This window comes from Cryptomeria japonica, chromosome 11, assembly GCF_030272615.1.
Source record: "Cryptomeria japonica chromosome 11, Sugi_1.0, whole genome shotgun sequence".
NCBI classification, from domain to species: domain Eukaryota; kingdom Viridiplantae; phylum Streptophyta; class Pinopsida; order Cupressales; family Cupressaceae; genus Cryptomeria; species Cryptomeria japonica.
This window is the reverse complement of record NC_081415.1, coordinates 628,364,839-628,388,806: the sequence shown is the minus strand read 5'-3', so window position 1 is coordinate 628,388,806 and position 23,968 is coordinate 628,364,839. Positions and strand designations below refer to the sequence as shown.

General features: G+C 36.0%; 1 protein-coding gene across 2 annotated transcripts in view; it reads right to left on the bottom strand.

Annotated features, from left to right (window-relative positions):
- LOC131063147 (mediator of RNA polymerase II transcription subunit 15a) overlaps positions 1 to 23,135 on the bottom strand; it is a 101,104-nt gene extending 77,969 nt beyond the window's left edge. The window contains exons 1-4 of one of the 2 annotated variants that reach the window (XM_057996917.2): positions 23,030 to 23,135; positions 3,797 to 3,908; positions 3,104 to 3,224; positions 1,760 to 2,902 (exon numbers count right to left, since the gene is read on the bottom strand). In XM_057996917.2, the coding sequence (XP_057852900.2) occupies positions 1,760 to 2,902; positions 3,104 to 3,224; positions 3,797 to 3,907 (1,375 nt within the window). In that variant the 5' untranslated portion in view covers position 3,908; positions 23,030 to 23,135. Of the gene's footprint in view, positions 1 to 1,759; positions 2,903 to 3,103; positions 3,225 to 3,796; positions 3,909 to 22,678; positions 23,004 to 23,029 lie in introns of those variants that run through there. The other variant, XM_057996916.2, reaches the window with a different exon arrangement.
- Positions 23,136 to 23,968: the final 833 nt, after the last annotated feature.

The following is a 23,968-nucleotide window of genomic DNA, read 5'->3' as shown; positions in this document are numbered from 1 at the left end:
TACATACATACATATATATATATATATATAACCCTAGAATTGGAAGTATTTCATGAGTTGTATCTACATTGTTGTCTAATCTGGTTGCAGGTTTACAAAACAGGCTTATCTCATTTTATTCTTGAGTGAAGATTATATCTCTAACTATATTTTGCCCTTGTTTCATTCTGGATTTGTGGATTAAGGGCAAAGTATAAGCCAAAAGGTGATCCCAATGGACCATAGCCTTTGCAATATTAAATTATAAATTGTAATTTACTAAGTTGTAATTGATATTCTAGGTTTGAACTTCAAACTTAGAGATTATGTATCCATTGTAGTCAGATATAAATGAATAAATTCCACATTTCATGACTTAAACTCTTATTTTGCTTTACTTTCTATCTTCATGCACATTATTGGGCATAAAGAAAAACAACTTCCATATTTCGTGTCTTAAACTCTTATTTTGCTTCACTTTCTATCACCATGCACTTTATTTGGCATTAAGAAACACTTTCTTTATTTCTATGAATAATTTTGCATTTTTTAGTTGAAGTCTTTCCTAATTAAAACTCAAGTAATTGAATTCCATTTATACTTTTGGTTTACCAAATCAACCTTGACCTTGAGAGATGCTCCTATAATCCATACTTCATAGGAAATAAGAAAATCATTATAAGTGCATTTTCTAACACTTCTCCAATTAATGAAAAAATAGAAAAAGTGTTAATCAGATCTGATTACTTCAGATATACTATTTTTGAAGTATTATTTGTAAATGTTATAGAAAAGAATAATTGTTGTAAGTTGGAACCACATCCTTCCAAACCCCAGATCTACCCCTTTTGTTGCATTTACATTGATCTTCCTAGTGTGTAGTAGTGCACCCCATCATAACAGCTTGTTTGCTTGTTCGTTCTATAGCCCATCTTCCAGTGATCCTACAGTTGTCTTGATTTTTGTCGCTACGGATTTTATGATGTATTGGAGGTTAAAGAATAGTGAAACTGTGAGAAACATGTCTGTTTTGGAAAAAATTGGCCCTATAAATAATTATTATAATGGATAACAGAAGCCTGATATTGTAGAAAAGGAAGCTATATATAAACGCATTTATTATTGTAAAACACCATGGATTACATATCGTAGATCAGATCAATTAAGTTCTAAGATTGGATGGAATTGTAGATTTGGCTCTCATAGTGGGTGTTGCCGGGAATAATCATTATGTCATGTTGTCGTATTATGTTATGTTGTCGTCAGTAATTATGAGTTTCGGCAGTTAGTTGGTCGTCCCGAAGGGCAGTTGGACGCGACAGTTGGTCGCACCCCTTCAGGGATTATATATTGCATACCTTTCCTTCGAAGTATCATCATGAGAGTGGTATTTGGGTGTAATGTTATAAGCACTTGATGTACATGGACTGTTGAATTAATATAGAGACTGGTTATTTAATATATTTCCATTATGTTCTGTGCATTTACTTTCTGCATTTAATCGTTTACCGTATGTGGCAAACAGTGGGATATCTCTTGGAATCATTCAATCTTTACAAATACCACATCGTGCAAACCTACCTCAAACGTGCTGTGCATTTTGGTTATATTTCAGCATTATTCTGTACATTGGATATTTGATTCTTAATAGTGTATCTTTAATTCTTAGTAAATTAAATTAATCTTGCAATAGTGCGATAAAATTAGCATGTCTATAGTATGCTTTAACGAGGAATAAAATATACATATGAGATGCAAAATGATAGGTAAATGAAATTACTTGTAGCAGCATCTGACATCATACGGGATTGAAACTGTAACAACTGCTTTTGCTGTTCAATAGAATTTTGTTGCTGCTGCTGCAATAAAACAGAAGAACTGTGAAGCCTTGGCTGAAGTTCCTGCTGTGTCAGATTTGGCTGCAATAGCACTGGTTGCTGCTGTTGCAATTGCTGAGGTTGAGGTTGGAGCTTGGAGAGGAGTTGCTGCTGTTGTGTCTGTTGCTGCAACTGCTCTGACTGTGATGGTAACAAGGATGATGATGCTTGCTGTGTTTGTTGATGTTGAGCATTCTTGGCTTGCAGAAGCTGCTGTAGTTGTTGTTGCTGCTGCTGCTGCTGCATATCTGAAACATTAGTAAGGGAAGGTGGTTGTTGCTGAAGAATAGATGGTTGTTGTGTAACAGCTTGTTGTGGCTGCTGATGTCTGACAACAGGTTGCTGGTGCTTCTGTAGGAGGGACGAAGAAGTTTGTTGTAAAGAGGATGGTTGAGTTTGTTGTTGGACTGTTTGTTGAGCAGATTGTAAAACAGATGACTGAGAATGCTGCATGAGTGATTGTTGAGTTGATTGAAGAGATGGTGGTTGTACTTGTTGCAGGATAGACTGTTGTGAAGTTGGGAGCTGATTTTGTTGCACAAGTTGTTGGTTCTGAATATGTTGCTGTTGATGCTGAAATTGTTGCTGTGGCTGCTGAAAATGTTGCTGCTTCTGCAGAAGCATTGATGGTCCATGTTGTGACTGTTGTTGAAGCCTCTGTTTCAAAATAGCATGTTGTTTCTGCTGTAAGAGTTGCTGTTGGACCTGTGACTGTTGTTGTTGAATCACTTGCTGCTGATGTTGCTGTTGCCTTGTTTGCATCTGCCTCTGAGCATTTGCAAGAAGAGCATTTTGAGCTAAACCTTGGCCTGTGGAATTGAGTATTGCATTTTGAGTGCCAAAACACTGTCCACCTGTACTTTGAGATAAGCTTGAAACTGGAGACATGGCAGATGACAAGGGAGCTGCACTCTGCATTCCACCTGCACTCATGCTGTTTGGAAGATTTTGTTGTAGCTGCTGTTGCAATTGAGATTGACCAGTCAGTGGAAAATCATTTGCTAATGTTTGTGATGGGTTTCGCAGCTGTGATGATATCATAGGTCCTGCCACAATGTTGAAATATTCAAAAGAGCAGAAAAAAAAACGCTATAATGTCAATTGAATCCCTCAGTGAAATATTGATGTTAACACATGAAACTGTGCATTTTGTTACAGACATCAGAGTAATGGTACAGAAATCTTAGGACATGTTAACTGGTAGAACCATTAGTGATTAAATATTAGCATTTTGTGAGAGTTCACACCAGGATCCAGAGGCTTCTGGCTGCTACCAGCAGAAATAATTGGCAAAGTATTCCCTTGAGAAACCTGGCTTTTTGTTTCCAACGATATCATCTTTGTAGAAATTCTCCGTAGATAATCTTGCTGCAGAATTAAATATATTAGCACATAAACACATGCATATGATAATGAAATATCCATCATGATTATCTAGCTCAATTATTATATTGGGGACTTGCTGAATTAACATTCAAATTAAATTAGATTCAGTCAGATGGTTAACATGGGATTAAGGTTGAGGGGGCTTTAAGCTTGAAATCAGGATAAATTTAATCACATTATTGATAAGGGAATATAAAGTTTATGTTATATGATATATATATAAATTGGTCGCTTCCTAAATTCTATCATTTGTCTTCCTGTATTTTTAAACTACTTGAAATGTGTCATCTTTTATAGACTCGTTATTTTAACTTCTTTTTAAAATGGTGACTAAAACATGGAGATATAAACATACTGTGTTAATTATCAGCAGGAAAGCTTTAAGGAAACAAAAAATGTAAGATATTGGCTGCAGCTATCAGAAAGAAACACAAGCATTAAAAAACACTGCAATCTTGATTACAGTAAACTTTGACAAATTCTCAAACTGGAATATACATTCCACAGAAAACTCATGAAAAAATTTTAGATATACTGGAACAGAAGAAACACACCTGGTCTGCAGCAGCAGAGTAAATCTTCTCTTCAAACCGCAAAGCAATCTTTTTCAGATCATCCATGCCTTCAGGACCTCTGTCAGGCATGTGTTTTTGAAGAGTATCCATTCTGCACATAAATATCCACACAACCTTAACTAATTTCCACTGACAAACAAGCCAGCTGCAAGCACTTTTGCCAAAAAGAATGCAATAATATATTTGCTTGAGGCAACAAATCTTTGCAAGAGAAAACAAGCGAGGGGAATTGCTAGCATAGAAAGGACTAAAATGTCATATAGCCAGGCATCTAGAAATGATGAATACATCAAGAAAATGAATTCACAAAACACACACATTTTCAATTCAATATTTAACATTAATCATATATATGCACCCACCAGTTAAACAGTGTGCTGTGTCCCTTAATGAATTGCAGGAAAATCAGATGCAGAAAGTATTGAATAACAGGACGAAAATAGCAAAGAATGGGAGCACCTGCAGATCCAGCAGCAACACAAGAGTACTCGCACAATGGCAACTCTTTGTATATGCATTAACAAAATAAGACGGATGAGATATCTTATTTAGAATGCTTCAGGTCATATCTGTATAGGAATTGTTTGCCTCGCTATATTTCAAGACATATCTTTTAGGGTTTTTCCTCATTCTATAGTCAATGGTAAGGAAACTCTAATTCACCAATGACTTACTCTTAACACATGATATAATTCTTTATTAATCGTAGATAGACAAAACATTGCTTGAATAATAACACTAAGGCTAGGGACTAAAACATATAGCAATACTTAATTAAACAAGATGCCACCCCACTTAAAGTGTTTTGTCCCTAAAGCTAATAAAGACACAAACTAGTAAAAGACAAAAAGTAGAAATGGCAAAAAATTAGGAATGAACAAAACGGATAATTACACTTTGCATATAAGTGGTAAAGATGTTAAAACGGACCCCACTACCACCAAATGAAAAAATATAACCCCAACCAACACACCAAACAATACAACTTAACAAAACCCATACATGAGATTGAGAGCTTTCTTTTATTTCTTGGCTGTCTTACAATTTTTTTTGCACGCTCCTAATCCCTTCTACTTGATTTTCCAAACTTGGAATGCCCTATTCGAAGCACCTTTACCTCTTCTCCAATGTCCACTATAACTTCAAGATCTGACACCAACTTTGTGTATTCATCTATAGTTGGGATTTCAGTCTGTGGTATCTCTGCCGCCACCTCCCTATTTAGCTACTTCTTCAACCTTTTCCCAAATTATGTATGGTCCATATGTCTAAAGTTAAAGCTTCTGCCTCCCTTTCTCCTTCAGGGTCATTTAATTGTAAGGCGACAATTATACAAACACCATGTCTCCTACTTCAAACCTTTGTTCTGTCCTATGTTGATCTTCCTAATGCTTCATCCGATTTACCACATGGCCAAATTTTTCTTCAACTATTATGTCCAACATTTCTTCTGATGTTTCTATTGCTACAAGAACCTTTCAACCTTGAAGTAGTAAGTCCATGGTTAATTTGATTAAGTAGCCATCTGATGCCTTGAATAGAGAAATCTTTAGAACAGAGTTGTATGTGGTGTTATATTGATACTCAATTAGATATAGCCATTGTACCTGCTTAATTGATGTATCGCCTCCATATATATTCAAATACCCTTCCAACAATTTATTCACTGTCTTTATTTGTCATAAACACTTTGGTAGATCTTGGAACACTAACTTGTACATGCAAAGAAATTCTGAATTTTTGTAGCTTGCCAGTGGATCAGAATGATCAAATTCCTAACATACGAGTGAGCCATAAATCCGAAATGACCTTTCTTTAGAATTGTATTCATTTGGCTTGAATCAATTGTTCTTAATTTCCTCAGGCATAAGGATTTAATAGTATATAGGTTTTTGATGGAATAATTTTCCAGAGAATACAACCACTGTACACCCAATACATGTGCTCCTCCAATATCAGCAACATGAACTTATCCTCTAAGGGTATAAATAATCACTGTAAGCTCCACATTGTGTACCACTACTAGGCATTCAAGGCTCCAATGAAATAAAACCCATACGGGAAAATACTCAAAAAAGTCTAGATGGAGACCCAACCTGCAACTTGTTTCTAATCTAGAATGTTAAAGGTGCTACCAAGGTCAAACATGACCAAAACCAAATTATTCCTTACAATGCAAAAAACTTGAAGGTGTCAAGATAGTCCAAACTTTTCATTGCAGAATGGGATACTAAAAAGTCCCCTGCTTCAACGAGTGGAAGAGACTGAATTTTTGTTTCACACTCGGCATCACCTTAGCCAGAAGAATGTTATTTTCCCGGAAATTTGAAGCTCTGAAGGACACATCTTCAGCCACATAAAAAAATTGGGGTTAAATACACGACGCTTACTCCATGGGGTGGAATATTTATAGTGTTGATTTGACAATTGGCACTTGGACTTGTAACAATTGGATGGCTAGGGTATTTTGACGAAAAAACAATCTTCTCCCTTTCCTAAAATTTTCTACCAACAGTATTTCCCTTCTTCTCAAAGCTTAAAATATTTCTTCTTATAACATCTTTATGGATTTCTGATTTCCTAGCCATAGAAATAGCATTTTCAGTTTCACAATTTCTTCTGTTAAATATCCTTTTCAGATTTCTAACCACAAGTTGGATATGTAGATATCGAGCACTACATGTCCTGGTAGTATAACCTTCAAATACAAGATTTAATAGACTCGTGTATATTCCTCTATAATAATATTTCAATAAAAAATGTATGAGCTAGGTGTGAAATGGCTTGTCTTTGATTTGGTCTGCCCTTTAGAGTCAAAGCCTCAGGAAACTATGTAAACCTATCCCTAGGATTTGGGTCAGGCCATCTATCTCCCCATGAGTGGGCAGCCACATTTAGTTTCTCCTCAACGTTATAAGTTGCACTAGAGTGCTAAATGAATCTTACTCCACCATGTTTGGACCTCCACTTCTTTCCAAAAGTTATATTGCAAGATCTTCATCGACATGTTAAAACTTAAAAGAGGATTTTTATTGGCTTCCTTCTGCCTACTCCTCCAGCTTTCTCTCTATGAAGTCAGAGTCATCCCAAGGGTTAACATCATCTTCTGACACTGAATTCATTGACTTTTTTCCCAAAAGATAACAAATCTACAAGCAATCTCATTGGTTCCTGTTTTGTCACAAACTCTCAGCTATTTCTTCGATAAATCTACCTTGGCATTTTTAGAAAATGGCAACTAGAAGACCGACCAAAGCTTTAATACCACTTGTTCTTTCCTAAGTAAATCATCAGAAAAACAAAAGCAAAAAGTACTAAATGATAGAATACAAAAGAATGCTCACAAATGATGAAATGTACCTGCAAATCTGACTACAATCCAATGGTACTAACACAAAAAGATTGAAAAATATGTCATTGAGGGTTTCGCTCACTATTTACTCAATGGGGAAGAAAATACTAATTAACCTACGACTAACTCTTATCATATGACCTCAGTCTTCATTAATCATAGATAATGACAAAGCAATACTTAAATAATGACACTAAGCCTAACAACTATTGCTAAGGTATATGGCATACTGTTAAAAAAAAATCCAAATGTGAAACTTTAACGAATCATCAGCCAGTTCAAATGTAAGTTACTTCTCTTCAACAACAAAATTTTGTGCTCTTAATAGTCTTGTCATCCAGCTAAACAATGGAAACCAATCAAATTCTTTATTTCACTTAGTTGGCATGTTATGTAGAATGGCATTCCTCTTTCAAAAGTGATCTTATGTCATGACCCATTTTGTTATCTCATGATGCTTGCAGATGTTGTTGTTTACAGCAAAGCTGTAACCCAATGTCACCAATGTAGAACTAGAATACTACTGAATTATATCATTATGCTACATCTTAACTCATATCAGCACTCTTGGTTGAGCATAATCTAAAATACTTTATAGCTCAGTTTTGTTCACCCTGCAACGAAAACAACCTATTAGTTGGTTGGATATGATCCACTTCAGCAATAGTTATCAGTACCTTGTGTATCTAATAGCATCTCAGTGGGGCCCCACTAATTGATTTAGTTCAATTTATGTATTAATACTCAATACTGACCATAAATAGATCAATGGGACCCAGAAAGATTTACAATGCTAATTAGAGCCAATATACAAAATAGACTTCAAGAAAACAGAAAACCAAAAAAGAAAAGAAGCAAGTAGAATATGTCGTGACCCATTTTGTCATCTCATGTTACTTGAAGATGTTGTTGTTTACAGCAAAAGTTGTAACCCAATGTCACCAATGTAGAACTAAAATAATACTGAATTATATCATTATGCTACATCTTAACTCATATCAGCACTCTTGGTTGAGCATAATCTAAAATACTTTATAGCTCAGTTTTGTTCGCCCTGCAACGAAAAGTCAAAACAACCTATTAGTTGGTTGGATATGATCCACTTCAGTACTAGTTATCAGTACCTTGCGTATCTAATAGCATCTCAGTGGGGCCTCACTCATTGAATTAGTTCAATTTATTTATTAATACTCAATACTGACCATAAATAGATCGAGGGGACCCAGAAAGATTTGCAACGCTAATTAGAGCCAATATACAAAATAGACTTCAAGAAAACAGAAAACCAAAAAAGAAAAGAAGAAAGTAGAAGTTAGAAAAAGAATTGTCGAAGGTTGCAAAGGGCAGTTATTATCTTATCTATTCTTCTGATTCAGATACATTTATTGTAAGAAATTCTGAAGGACAAAACAGCTAAAGCAGAACCTATTGAATATAAATAAAATCTTAGGTGTTTGCGTAGGATCATAGGGCAACGCCACAAAAGACCTAAATCGAAGCTATTAAATATAAATAAAGACTAAGCCATCAAATGTTCGAGTAAGGTATGTTCTTCAGAAATAAATTATGTGCGCAAGTCTATGAAGATAATGAGTTGGCCAGGGCTGCAGCCTGCAACATACTGCATCTAGAGACTTCCTTTGGCCTGTGTTTTCATCGATACCTGCTCATGAAAGTTCACTCTTCCATATGTTGTTTGGAAATGATATACACTGCTACATTTCTGGTGCTTTCAAAATCTCCAAGTAAATAAATTGTTCATAGCAGAAAGCATTTTTTTTATTCTTTTGACATAAGGAAACAAAGATTACTACAAGCACTCACAACTTATGATTTTTTTGTTTTTACGGTTCAGTTTTAACATTTTTATTATATACAAGATTTCTGTCCTGGATTTCAGTTTAGATCCTAATTTTTGCAGTCAGTACCCTATCCAGGAACTCAGGTGCCAAGAAACTACAAAGTTTTTTATTACAAGATCCTTGCTACTACGTACTCTAGTACTTGAAAAAGATATTTACAGCAACTACAGTTCTGATCTTTTTATAATCTCCAAGTAAAAAATTTGTTCGTGGCAAAAAACGATTTTTTTATTCTCATGACATTAGAAAAAAGATTGCTAAAGCACTCACAACATATGATATTATGTTTTTACAGTTCAGTTAAAATATTTCTTATTATACACAAGTTTTCTGTCCAGCTATTAATAGCAATTATAGTGATTTTCAGTTAGGATAATTTGCAGTCGGTACCCAATACAGCAACTCAGATGACAAGAAACTGCACATTCTTAAATATTAAGGGTCATTAATGCTGGCCATTCTAGTACTTAAAAATGATATGTACATGCTGCAGTTCCGATCTTTATAAAATCTCTAAGTAAATAAATTGTTCCTAGTAGAAAACATTTTTATGATTCATTTCACATAACAAAAAAGATTTTCATAAGCACTCACAACTTATGATTTTCTGTTTTTATGGTTCAGTTCAATATTTCTTATTATACATGAGCTTTCTGTCTAGGGATTTATAGCCAAGTTGCATGGGCACGGATATGGATACAAATATGTATACGGTATTCAAAACGGATACAGACATTTCTTAAGGCTCCTGAAAACCTCTAATATGGATACGGCTGGATACGACGTTCATAAAAAGCACATACACATTTATTAGAGTATAAAATTTCACAAAAAAACAGAAAAACAAAATACAAATTGTACAAATGAAGTTTTTTAAATTAAGTTTGATAGGTTCATGTCAAACTTTTTAATAATCAAATCACACTATATCTGACACAGCTGGAAAATTAGTATTTTATGGACACGTGTAAATATGTTATCCAAGCCATATCCATATCCGATATAGCATTATGCGTACCCAGGGAAGGGCATGGGTGTATCCAACTACTCTGATATATAGCAATTATAGAGGGTTTCAGTTAGTGTCCTAATAATTTTGCTGTTGGTAACCTTTCCAGGAACTCAGGTGCCAAGATTCAAGAAACTACACATTTTTTAATTTTAAGGTCAATAGTACTAGGTATACTAGTACGCTCCATATTCCTCACATTTATTGGCAGGCCCAACTGTATCTACTAATAACATATATTTTCATGATACATTGATACTGCCCTTTTTGTATTTGTCGTTGTAGAAACTTGATCCTTTCCAAAAGAGTCCAACACAGAAGGTGGCATTTACCCAATTTCATTGATAAAATGGGCTATATGTCGGTTTTGACAGTTAGCCATTTTTTTTGGTTGAGCCATTGGCAATTTTTAGGTTTTTGTTAGTTTGGAGATATTATAGCCCTTTTTTGTCATCATGCTTTCTTATTCCATTAATGAATGACTACTTCTGTTTTTGGGTGAGAGTTCCTATAGATCCCTTACTATTTAATAAAGGGAAAAAAATTATTTCAATATCCTGCATCATTATATTATTTACATGACAATAATATTCCTCTACACTCCCCCATTAATGGGATGATACACAAGAAAGTAGTTAAATAATGTCCATTAAATTTTTGATGGTGCCTCTAGAGGTAATCATGGATCAACTAGAGAGGAAGAAGGCGTTTGTGAAAGGACAGCAGTAATCAAAGGCCTCTCTCTGGCCTCAGCAGAGTAGCCGGAAACTCCTTTGTCCCTCCATGGGCACACGTATCCCCGTATCCGTTCCCGTTTCCGAAACGGATACGTATCTGATACACCCAGATACACATCGAATATTGTACCCACGCGTGCCCAAAAACCCTTGATTTCCAACCATGCTAGATACTATGTGATTTGATTTTTTTTTAAATTCGACATAAATCTTCTTAAATTTAGTTTTTAAAAACTTCATTCATTGGTTATATTTTTTTTTTAAATGGTATTAACAAAACCTACACCAAATGAAATGTTTTTCTATTTCAGTGACCCATTTTTTGGGTTATCTCCCAATGCAACTCTACTATTTTTTCATATTGTAAAATGTTAAATCAACTTATCGTTATTTATGTCGCAATTATGTGTTTGTATTGGTTTTGAAATAATGAAAATCTCCTCAAATAACTTAGTAAATTTTGTTAAATATATGTGTGTGTTTTTTATGAATGACGTATCCAGCCATATCCATATTGGAGGTCTTAAAAAATGGCCGTATCCATATCCAATACTGTATCCGTATTTGTATCTGTATCCGTGTCCATGCAACTTTGGGCCTCAGACTTGGGCTGCAAAAAGCCTAGTCATTCATCAGTAGTTATTCTAGGGTTTTGAGCAAAATGTTATGTCCAAATTGGAAAAATATAAGTTTATTGGGTGAGGCTTTGGCCATCTGCACCATAGAAGCAAAACTAGGCACTGTAGGCATCCAGCACCTGCAACTTTCTCGTGCCAGTAAAACCAGAATGCCTGGTTTGACCAATAAAGCAGTCAATGACAGTCAAAACTAGGTCAAATGGGTCAAACTGGCAAAAAAGGGAGGATGTGAAAAAGATGTGAGTCAAAACATGTTTAATTAAAAAACCATTGGGTTTTTCAAAATGGAAGTGGGTTGGTTCATATAAACCCCTGAAAATTCATTTTTTTGTCATTTTTTCACATTCAGACAGCAGTCAAACAATTCTTCAGACTTTCCCAAGAAAACAATAACACCAAACTAGACATTTTAGATCATCAAACTAGGGCACAGTAGCATACATTGAGCATTGCTCCTTCAAACCCTCATTTCATGTATTTTATAGTAGCAACATGCCAGAGGTGGGGCTTTTCAACATGTAGTTTTCTGAACTTAAACCTGATCACAATTTAGAATGAATCACAGCCAATTAGGAGAAGCCTTCATTTAATAAAGAGAATTTGGATATCTTTAATGAGGTTACGAATGATCGTGAATGTGCTCATGTGCAGCAAAAGGTTGTAGGAAACAGGGGCATTGACTTCTGAAAAATAATTGGATAAATTAATTGAACAATATACAAACGTATATATAGAGTTTACAAGACGATGTTCTATAAAAAAACAAATTGTTAAAGTAAAAGACTAAAAAGCTAAACGCTAAATAAAGCTTAAAAGCTAATTAAATAAAAGCTAACTATGCATCTTTAATAAAGAAGCAATAGTTTACACTTAACAAGGTAAAAACTAAAAAGCTAAATGACCATTAAACAAGGAACTAAATACAGGTGACTAAAATATAATTAAATATTCTAATACCCTCCCTTAATGGTCATTCTATCTATCACACCAAGCTACCCTCTAAATTTGAGAAACTTTGTCGGGCTCAGAGACTTGGTGAGGATATCTGCAGTCTGATCTTCTGTAGGAATGTACTGCAGTATCAATGATCCATCTTCAACATGCTAGTGGATGAAATGACAATGAAGCTCCACATGCTTTGTCTGCTCATGGAAGACTGGATTTTTGGCTAATTTCAGAACCCCTTGATTATCACAAAACAAGGGAGTAGGTCTTGGTTGAGACATTTGCATGTCTGCAAGCAACCTACGTAGCCAAATTCCCTCACATGTTGCCTTAACAGTTCCCCGATACTCTTCTTCGCACAAGGAAAGAGCTATTGCCTGTTGTTTCTTGCTGGTCCATGTGACTGCACATGTACCCAAGCTGAAAACATACCCAGAAGTTGACTTTTTGTCATCAACACAACCTGCCAATCTAAGTCTATGAAACCAACCAGCCTAGGATCTTTGCTTCTGCTGTACAAAATGCCAAAATCAGGAGTGCCCTTCACATATCTTAGCACACGCTTCGCTGCAACCCAACATTCAACTTTTGGGGCTGACATGAAGCGAGAAATATACTCACAGCATAACTGATGTCAGGTCTAGTGCGGTGAGATAGATGAGGCTGTCCACTAGTTGCCTGAATGAAGACTCATCCACTACAAGTGAATCTGATTTGGCTGATAATTTCAGCCCTATCTCCATAGGTGTAGATGCAAGTTTGCAATCTTGCATTCGAAACTTATCCAGTAGGCTCTTGGCATACTTTGACTAAGAAATGAATATGTGGCTATCAGTCTGCCAAACCTCTACACCGAGACAATAATGGAGAAGTACCAAATCTGTCATATCAAAATGCTTACACAAATTTTGTTTGACCTGCATGATCAAATGTGCTGCACTGCCAGTAATGATGAGATCATCAACATAGACTACTAGAAATAGAATATCATCACTAGTATGTTTGACATACAAATTGGGATCTAAAGGACTCCTCTGAAAGCCTTGATCAATCAAGTACTTATCAATTTTTATATACCATGCACAAGGAGCCTGTTTGAGGCCATAGAGTGCTTTGACTAGTCTACATACCACGTGTTCCTTGCCGGCAACCTTGAAACCTGGAGGTTGCGTCATGTAGACTTCTTCCTGCAAATCACCATCGAGAAAGGCACACTTGACGTCCATTTGATGGACTTTCCATCCAAACTAAGCTGAGAGAGCGAGGACAAGCCGAATGGTACTCATCTTGGCTGTGGGAGCAAATGTCTCCTCATAGTCGATGCCCTCCTTCTGTGAAAACCCTTTTGTTACTAACCGAGCTTTGTACTTATCAAGGGTTCCATCAGCTTTATACTTGACTTTAAACACCCATTGGCAGCCAATGGACTTCTTCCCTAGAGGAAGATCTGACAATACCCAAGTGTTGTTTTTCAGAAGACTATGTTGCTCAGCTGCCATAGCCTGTTCCCACTCAGGTACACCTTTAACCTCTGTATATGTCTGAGGCTCATAAATACTATGAATGTTGGCCATAAGAGCAAAATTAACTGTGTTTTGCTTGTTCTTGCCTCTAGATGATCTACCCTCAATGAGCTCATCATTATGAAGATCACCAATGGTCTTGGCCCACCACTTAGGCCAGAGAGTAGAAGTACCAACATCTGTTGCAAGATGAAGAAGATTACCTGGAATATCTGGAGCAAGCTCCTCTAGATGTGAATCCGGAAGGTCCTGAGGAAAGTCAGGTGGTGCAATGTCATGCCTAGGAAACCCCACAACTGTAGAGTCAACTAAATCCCTCCCATCAGGTGGAGCTAAGGGAAGGCGAACACCCATACTTGGAGCCTTTGGAGGCTGATCCTCAATGCTCAAATCAGGAGAGGAAGGCTGAAAAGGCCCTCTTGCTTCATCAAATACTACATCTCGACTGAATATGAGGCGATTAGTGTCTATATCAATCAGCCGATATGCCTTGTGGTTGTCACTATAGCTAGTGAACATCAATTTTTGACTCTTTGGATCCAGTTTGGTGTGCTTGGCATCTAGAATCCAAACATAAGTTGTAGAGCCAAAAACTTTCAAATGACTGATTTTGGGCATCCTGCCAGACCAAGCTTCCTCTGGAGTCATCTTCTTAACGGCCTTTGTGGGAGACCGATTCAGAAGGTAGACTACAGTGAAGACTGCTTCCACCCAAAAGTGTTTTGGAACATTTCTATGCTCCAACATAGACCGAGCCATCTCAATGACTGTACGGTTCTTGCGCTCAACAACACCGTTCTGCTAAGGGGTGTAAGGTGTGGTAAGCTGATGCTTAATACCATGTGATGCACAGAAGTTGGTGAACTCTATAGAACAAAATTCCACTCCATTGTCAGACCAAAGAGTGACTATCTAACAGCCAAACTCTTTTTCCACTAAGGCCTTAAACTTCTGAAACATGGTGAACACCTCTGATTTTTGCATAAGAAAATACACCCACATGCACCTGCTGAAATCATCAACAAATAATAGAAAATACCTGCATCCAGTGACTAATGGAGTGTTCATGGGACCACAGATATCCACATGAACGAGCTGCAAGACCTTGGATGCTCTCCAAGCATCTCCATCTGAAAACAGAGTCCTATGCTGCTTTCCAGCTTGACACGCTCCGCAAACTCCATGAATCTGAGTTTGAATCTCAGGTAATCCTCCAACTAGATCCTCTCGAACCAATTGAGAGAGATAGTGAACATTCAGGTGTCCATGTCGTTGATGCCAAAGAGTGTTGATGGCAGTACTCCTAGATGCCATGGCGAGCTCCTGAGAACTAGTAGAATCAACAAGTCTATAAAGACCTTGATCCTCAATGCCAATTGCAACAGTAGTACGAGTCTCCCTATCAACAATGTTGCACTTGTGCAACCCGAAGACGACATCCGGTTGTGGTGAATTTTGCATAATCTGACTAACTGGCAGTAGATTGAGCTTCATACCAGGTACAAAGTATACATTGAGGAATATCAAGTCCCTCCCACCAGATGAAATCTGATTGTTGCCCTTGCCGACAATAGTATACTATTCGTCTCCACCAAAGATCACTAAATCAGTGAAAGGCAAGTACTCGGTAAACCAATCCCAATGATGTGTGAAATTCCGAGAGGCTCCAGAGTCAATGTACCAGGTTGATGATTAAATATCATCAGATGAGGTTTGGGCCATGAACGCATAGAAGGCAGATTCCTTTGGATCAAGATGCGTGGCAGAATTGGCTTTCTGCTTGGACCCTCCTTGTTTGGATTGCTGGGATGCTATCAATTTCCTGCAATCTTTCACCAAATGGCCATAGATATGACAGTAGGAACACTGTAAGCTCTTCTTCTTTGAAGACTACTGAGGTTGACCTTGACCTTGTCCTTTCTATTGAAAGGACAGAGCTTTACCCTTGTTCTTATGCAAAGCTAAGGTTATGAAACCCTGTTCAGTGGACAAACTAGCACTGCTTCCATCGATCCTGTTGTAGAAGCTTGTTGCAGAGATCAAGAAACTTCATATCAACACTAATAGATGAGATATTGAGTGTATCAATGAAGTGCTCGTAGGATCTGGGAAGGCTTTTCAGCGTGATCACTAACATATCCTCTTCCACCATGGTTCGGCCTATAGCTTCCAACTAGTCCCGGATGTCCTTGATCTTTGTAAGATGTGCTTGCATAGATGACTTCTCATCCATCATGATAGAAAACACCATATTCTTCAGAAAGAAAGCTCAACTCTTGTCAGACGTTTCATGAAGATCCTTCAAGAGATCCCAGATCTCTTTAGTTGTTTTACCTAAAGGCACCTGAGGGAGTTGATCATCTGTGACTAAGAGTTTGATAAGCATGACAACCTCTCGATTCTTTACATCATGTTTGTCTTGATCATCACTTGCTATTGTAGGATGAGATTCCTTGCCCAAAACAATCTAATCAAGGCAACGATACTCAAAAATGGTCAACATACGCTGTTTCCAGGTGTTGTAGTTGCGGTCGTTGAACTTCTGACTGTGTTCCAACATGATGTTGGTCAAAGATGCCATCACGAAAATCGAGGTTGAATGAGGTCAACTGAGTGAAAGCAAGAGACAAAAGAATCTAATTAAAAAATCAGAATAGAAGCAGCTACATGAAAAAAATTGAAACCCTGGAGTGGAATTATTGGCACGAATCCAAATGCATGAATTTCGAGGTTTGGGAGAAACCCAAAAATTAATTTTTTTGCAAATTTGAACCCTGAATTTCTCCTGAAAGTAATCAGAAAAAAATACCTCTGATTTTTTGTTTGAAAAAAAAAGGAGGATTTTTTTAATAAAAAAAAACGTAAAAAAAATAGGGTAAAAAACCCTAGGTTCAAGCACAACCGCGACCCAAAAAAATCTCAGAATTTAGGAAAAGCGCGGTTCAAAAAAACCCTAGCCGCACACAACTGGGACCAAATAAAATCGCAGAGAAAGCCAGCCACAAAAATCGCACATTTTAGATGCACCTTGTCCTTTCTGCTGGAAGGACGAAGCTTTACCCTTGTTCTTATGCGAAGCTGAGGCTGTGAAAGCCTGTTCAATGGACCAACTAGCGCTACTTCCATCAATCCTGTTGTAGAAGCTTGTTGCAAAGATCAAGAAACTTCAGATCAACACTAGTAGATGAGATATTGAGCATATCAATGAAGTGCTCGTAGGATCTGGGAAGGCTTTTTAGCGTGATCACTACCATATCCTCTTCCACCATGGTTCGGCCTATAGCTTCCAACCAGTCACGAATGTCCTTGATCTTCGTAAGATGTGCCTAGATAGATGACTTCTCATCTATCATGATGGAAAACAGCATATTCTTCAGAAAGAAAGCTCGGCTCTTGTCGGACGTTTCATGAAGATCCTTCAAGAGATCCTAGATTTCTTTAGCTGTTTTACTTGAAGGCACCTGATGGAGTTGATCATCTGTGACTAAGAGTTTGATAAGCATGACAGCCTCTTGATTCTTTACATCATGTTTGTCTTGATCATCACCTGTTGTAGGACGAGATTTCTTGCCCAAAACAATATGATCAAGGCAACGATACTCAAAAATGGTCAACATGCGTTGTTTCCAAGTGTTGTAGTTGCAGCCATTGAACTTCTGACTATGTTCCAACATGATGTTGGTCAAAGATGCCATCACAGAAATCGAGGTTGAACGAGGTCAACTGAGTGAAAGCAAGAGACAAAAGAATCTGATTAAAAAATCGAAATAGAAGCAGTTGCATGAAAAAAAATGAAACCCTGGAGTGGAATTCTTGGCACGAATCCCAATGCACGAATTTCAAGGTTTGGGAGAAACCCAGAAATTAAATTTCCTGCAAATTTGAACCTTGAATTTTTCCTGAAAGAAACCAAAAACTATTAGAATATTTAATTATATTTTAGTCACCTATATTTAGTTCCTTGTTTAATGGTCATTTAGTTTTTTAGTTTTTAGCTCGTTAAGTGTAAACTATTGCTTTTGTATTAAAGTCGCATAGTTAGCTTTTATTTAATTAGCTTTTAAGCTTTATTTAGTGTTTACCTTTTTAGTCTTTTACTTTAACGATTTGTTCTTTTTATAGAACATCGTCTTGTAAACTCTATATATACGTTTGTATATCGTTCAATTAATTCATCCAATTATTTTTCATGGTGGATTAAAACCCTGCAGAATAAAAACGCAAAATCCGCAGAAAAAATCGTGTGGAAACCCTCAGCTCAAGAAAATCTGCAAAAGTATTATGCGCCAGACCTGCAAAAAAAACCTTCCTAACAGCAAACCCTAGCACACCCAGGAAAAACTTCCGAAATTTTTAACAAAATAAACCTTTCGAAATTTTTTTAATTTTCATGCTCTGATACCATAAAAAATAATTGGGTGAATTAATTAAATGATATACAAACATATATATAGAGTTTACAAGACGATGTTCTATAAAAAGAACAAATCGTTAAAGTAAAAGACTAAAAAACTAAACGCTAAATAAAGCTTAAAAGCTAACTATGCATCTTTAATAAAGAAGCAATAGTTTACACTTAACGAGCTAAAAACTAAAAAGCTAAATGACCCTTAAACAAGGAACGATATATAGGTGACTAAAATATAGTTAAATATTCTAATAACTTCTGTTTCACATCTCTAGTCATGGCTGCCTTAGTGCAAAGTTGCATGGACACAAATACGGATACAAATACGGATACAATATTGGATACGGATACGGCCATTTTTTAAGACCCCCAATATGGATACGGCTGGATACGTCATTCATAAAAACACATACACATATATTTAACACAATTTTCTAAGTTATTCGAGGAGATTTTCATTACTTCAAAACCAATATAGGCACATAATTGCGACATAAATAACGATAAGTTGATTTAACATTTTACAATATGAAAAAATAGTAAAGTTGCATTGGAAGATAACCCAAAAAATGGGTCACTGAAATAGAAAGACATTTCATTTGTCTTTCTCATTTGGTGTAGGTTTTGTTAATACCATTTTTTTTTAAATAAAAATGCATGAATGAAGTTTTTAAAAATTAAATTTAAGAAGATTTAAGTCAAATTTAAAAAAAAATTCAAATTACATAGTATCTAGCATGGTTGGAAATCAAGGTTTTTTGGGCACGCATGGGTACAATATTAGATGTGTATCTGGGTGTATCAGATACGTATCCCTTTCGGAAACGGGAACGGATGCAGGGATGCCAAAGTTGCATGGACACGGATACGGTATCGGATATGGATACGGCCATTTTTTAAGACCCCCAATATGGATACGGCTGGATACGTCATTCATAAAAAAACACATACACATATATTTAACACAGTTTTCTAAGTTATTTGAGGAGATTTTCATTACTTCAAAAGCAATACAGACACATAATTGCTACATAAATAATGACAACTTGATTTAACATTTTATAATATGCAAAAATAGTAGAGTTGCATTGGAAGATAACCCAAAAGATGGGTCACTCAAATACAAAAATATTTCATTTGTCTTTCTCATTGGGTGTAGGTTTTGTTTATACCAATTTTTTTTTTTACAAGTGCATGAATTAAGTTTTTTAAAATTAAATCTAGAAAGATTTCCGTCAATTTTTAAAAAAACCAAATCACGTAGTATCTAGCATGGTTGGAAATCAAGGGTTTTTGGGCACATGTGGGTACATTATTCAATGTGTATCCGGGCTGTATCGGATACGTATTTGTTTTGAATACGGGAACAAATACGGGGATACGCGTGCCCAGGGAGGAACAAAGGAGTTTCCGGCTACTCTGGGGGATACGTGTGCCCATGGAGGGACAAAGGAGCTTCTGGCTACTCTACCTTAGAGACTATTTGTATTCTCCATTTTTTTGTATATGACCACGTAATACTCTATGACTGAAAAACCAATAAGGAGAATTCGAGGGAAACTAGTAACATTGAATCTTCATTTATGTCTTATAATTGATGTTTGCAATTTGTTTCTCTTTTTAATCACTCTTTGTGGCATGAAATAACAATTGCAGTTTTTTTCCCATTTTTTATGAACACTTTAGTGTTTCTTCATTTGCTGTGTTGGTTTCATTTCATTTTAAACGATGTAATTAAATTCCATTTATACTTTCAGTTTGTCATGCCATTGCCATTAAGTATAATGCAACTATGGTCTGCAAGTCCTTCAAGGATATTTGTTTTATTCACTATTTTGGTGAATGGAATAAGGTTGCCAATCTTTTAGCCAGTGTTGGAGTTGATCAACCCCTGTTCTCAGCTCTGGTTAGTTAGAGGCAGGAGACTTGGGATGGTTTAGATGATCTTCTGAATCTCAACTCACCACCCTATGTTTGACTTTGGGCTTTCTTAGCTGGTTTTTCACTCTATTTTTGAAGGCCCACATAATGCTTATAATTTATTAAACTAATGAGAGAAATGTATTTCTAATAAATAATAATGCATAAGCCATATTTATGGTTTGTACTTTGTACAGCCATCTTTATTCATCATTTATTTTTGTTGACGAAGAGGCCAAGTTATTTTTAGCATATAAGGGATGCATCCTCTATATTCTTACATGTGCAAGCTTCTTGACAAGCCAAATCTTAAGGCGGTGGCAAGGGCTATCCTTATTTGCATGTTCTTTTCATTTACTTGCCTAGTAATCCCCCCTACAATCGCTTCTGTATGTTGGTTTGGTGGGCACAAGTTCTATGATTGTATGGTGAACAATCATCTACTTACTTCACAATCTTCACCATACATTTTTTAACTCATTTTAGTGTAAATTCTTGCATACATGCACAGGACTCAGTTGCCCCATATCTCAGCCTAAACCTGTCACTAGTACGATTCGCAAGCAATTTAGGCTATCTCGGTTGTCATAAACCTACCTAAGATATCTAGCCTCTTGACTCTTTCAAGATACTTTTGCATATGGAAGCTATTGTCAATAATACTTTTGCACCTTCTAAATTCAAAATTTTGCAATCACAAATGGTCAAAACGCTAAACCTAATGATGTCCTACATTTAGTAATGGACATTTGGCCCTATACATCACATAAGCATACCATGGCTCTCATTTTGAGGAGGTTTCTAGCTCTCTCTCTCTCGCTCTCTCTCGCTCTCTCTCTCTCTGTTTGCAGGGATTATTTTCTACTCTTGGAATACATTGCTGCAAACCTGCAACTTTGTTTCAATATTCATCTTGGCCATCTTCCACATGTTCTATTGCTGAAAATACTCCCAAATTCCCAATAAACATCATTTCCTTTGTCTCACCCTTCTCATCACTATTTGCCTATTGCTCTCTTTCTGCTCAAAACACGTCTTCTAGTGTTTCCCAAAGGCCTAGTTGCTGAGATCTACATTCCTTCTCATTCCTTTCTGCCTATCAATTTATTCAATCTCCATTGTCCTCCCTCCGCGTATTCCAGCGACAATCATCATCTCTCTTGTTCTCTCCACTACACTTGCACACAACATTTTCAATTTACCCTGTGTTTTAACCATTACACATCTTCCAGACACCAGTTAGACCTTCAACTACGAAGCACACACTCATTATTTCTGTGCTTGTTAAATTTTCAGACCATGGTAAGAAAATTCTGCAATCAGGAATCTACCTAGCTGCATGGTAAGTTAAACAAAAATCTCTAATTAGAACAACAGATCTGAGTAATGCTAATCTACGAACATATATTGCTGAAAATATTAATTTGAACAGAAAATACTCATAAATCTTAAACCTCAACACTGTATGTATCTTCTATTAAAACCAAAAAGAATTACACTGCATTGGCTCAACACTCAAAGATTCTCTATGCTTAGGTGGATGAAACTCAACCAATACAGATGTAAGAATTTACCAATGCGGACAAAAGGATTGGCAATAAAGCAGAGCATCGACCAATTATAATAATCAAACCCCTACAAAGAATAAATCTTAAAGAAATACTAAAATCCTCGGAGCAAATTACCTATATTCCAATCACCTAAGTCCCATGAAAACAGTAAGCCTAAGAATACCCCCAGAATTCTAAAACCATATATAGAGAAGAACAGCATGGAGAAGGGGACAGGGAAACAAGGGCAAGGGATAAATAATAGAGACTCGTCCTAGTGGACCACGGAATTTCCAATTTCTGTCTGCTCAGAAATTCACCCATGAGAATTCAACCTTGATTCCAATAAACTAGTTCCTTAATAAATCTTCCATAGATGGGACTATCTCTATTCTTACACTAATTTTATCCCTCACCCACTTGTCCTCTATTTTAATCTTACAAACAATGACAAATTTTAAACTTGTTGCTAACTGGATATATTTAGAGACGGCTAATATGAAAAGGAAGCGTTCAAAATATCGTGTTTATAACAGTTTAGGATAACAAGTCTGCTAGTAAATGTATAACAAGAACCAGCCCCTCCATTTTCTGATTTCTGTGGACTCCCATATCATAATAAACACCATTTTGAATAATTCTTGGCAAAGACCTAATTCTTCAAAACAAAATTCAGAGGTATTCTTCCAGTTTTGACTTGACTCCTTAAAGTTGGGTATAGTAATGAATAATCTGATTCTGTGGGTTGAACATAAGAAACCATATATGTCATATGATTGCAACTGAAGTTCTGAAATGCAGAAAAAGGTCTTCCCCAGAAAAGGGAAAAAAACGTTGTAAATAGAACTAGTTCCTACAACGACATGCAGCCCAAAGAAGGCAAGGAAAAAAGAAGAATGAAAGTTAAAACGAATTACATCTTTGTAACCATCTTGCTTCTGGCATTAGGGGCGAGACTCCAGCTGCTGTGTTCCATGAGAGAATTATTGTATTGGTTTGCGTAAGTAATTTGCAGGGCCCTTTGTCAGCTGAAGTTCTTGTGCATGAATTGGGACAAATTTGTGGGAATAGAAAACAAACATATGTATCACAGGATTGAATTGGGTACAAATGTAGAAATTCTGTAAAATTCTCTTCGAGCCTTTCCAAATTTTGGAAAGAAGAAAGCAGGTGCAACATAAAAACGAAAGGAGAATTAAAGTGCCTGACAACAGTCAATTAACACCTGTTGATTTCTATGAAAGCTCAGAGAACCGGAGATCCTTTACCTTTTCCATATTTTTTTTGGACGCGGTAGAGCGCGGTGGGACCCAGTAAGTAGCTGGCACTCTATGTTCGCACGTTTCTTGTATTTATGGGCTCTGCAGTTACCACCCAAATTCTCTTTTATAACAGCTAGTATTATTAAATTTATAATTTAAAGGCTTTTGTTTTAGCATGTTTTAGAAAGGACTTTAAATATTGAAAGCTTGACTTTCAATGCATTTTTTAATCTTTATTTATCTTTTTAACAAATGTTATGTAATGGTTAACAAGATTATTCCTTTTGTAGTAGAATTTATTTTGTGGTATAATATTTTAATAATTTTATTTTTTTATTATTATTTATCAGTACTTGTTACATGGAATACTAAACCAACAAGTAGTTATCAATAAATTGGTTTTTTATCGATTATCAGATTTTATTTTTGTTTATTTTTAATTAAAAAATTTAATTTTATAAAATTAATATGTCAAAAATCATTTTAAAAGATTGGTGTGTTATAGGAAACTATGAATATAGGTAAAGTATGTTGAAAGATATCATATTTGTTTATTATTGTATTTAAAAAATATTATATTGTAATTAATATTAAATTATTATTATATTAATTAATATTAAATTTTTATTAAGATATGATTGTATTATTGTAAATATTGAATTTTGAATCTATTTGTAAATCCGATCTAGATCTACAAACTCCATTGTTCTCATATCCTCCAAGATTCTATATAGATGGTGGTTGCTCTCGGTTATGACCACATGCACAAGAGGTCATGAAAGAATGGAGGGTGGTTGCTCTCGGTTATGACCACATGCACAAGAGGTCATGAAAGAATGGAGGGCGGTTGCTTGATGATGTAAGCTATGATGCAAAGATGATGTAATGATGTATGATCTTATAATGATTTTGGTAGAATGTATGTGCTCAAATGATTGCTTGATA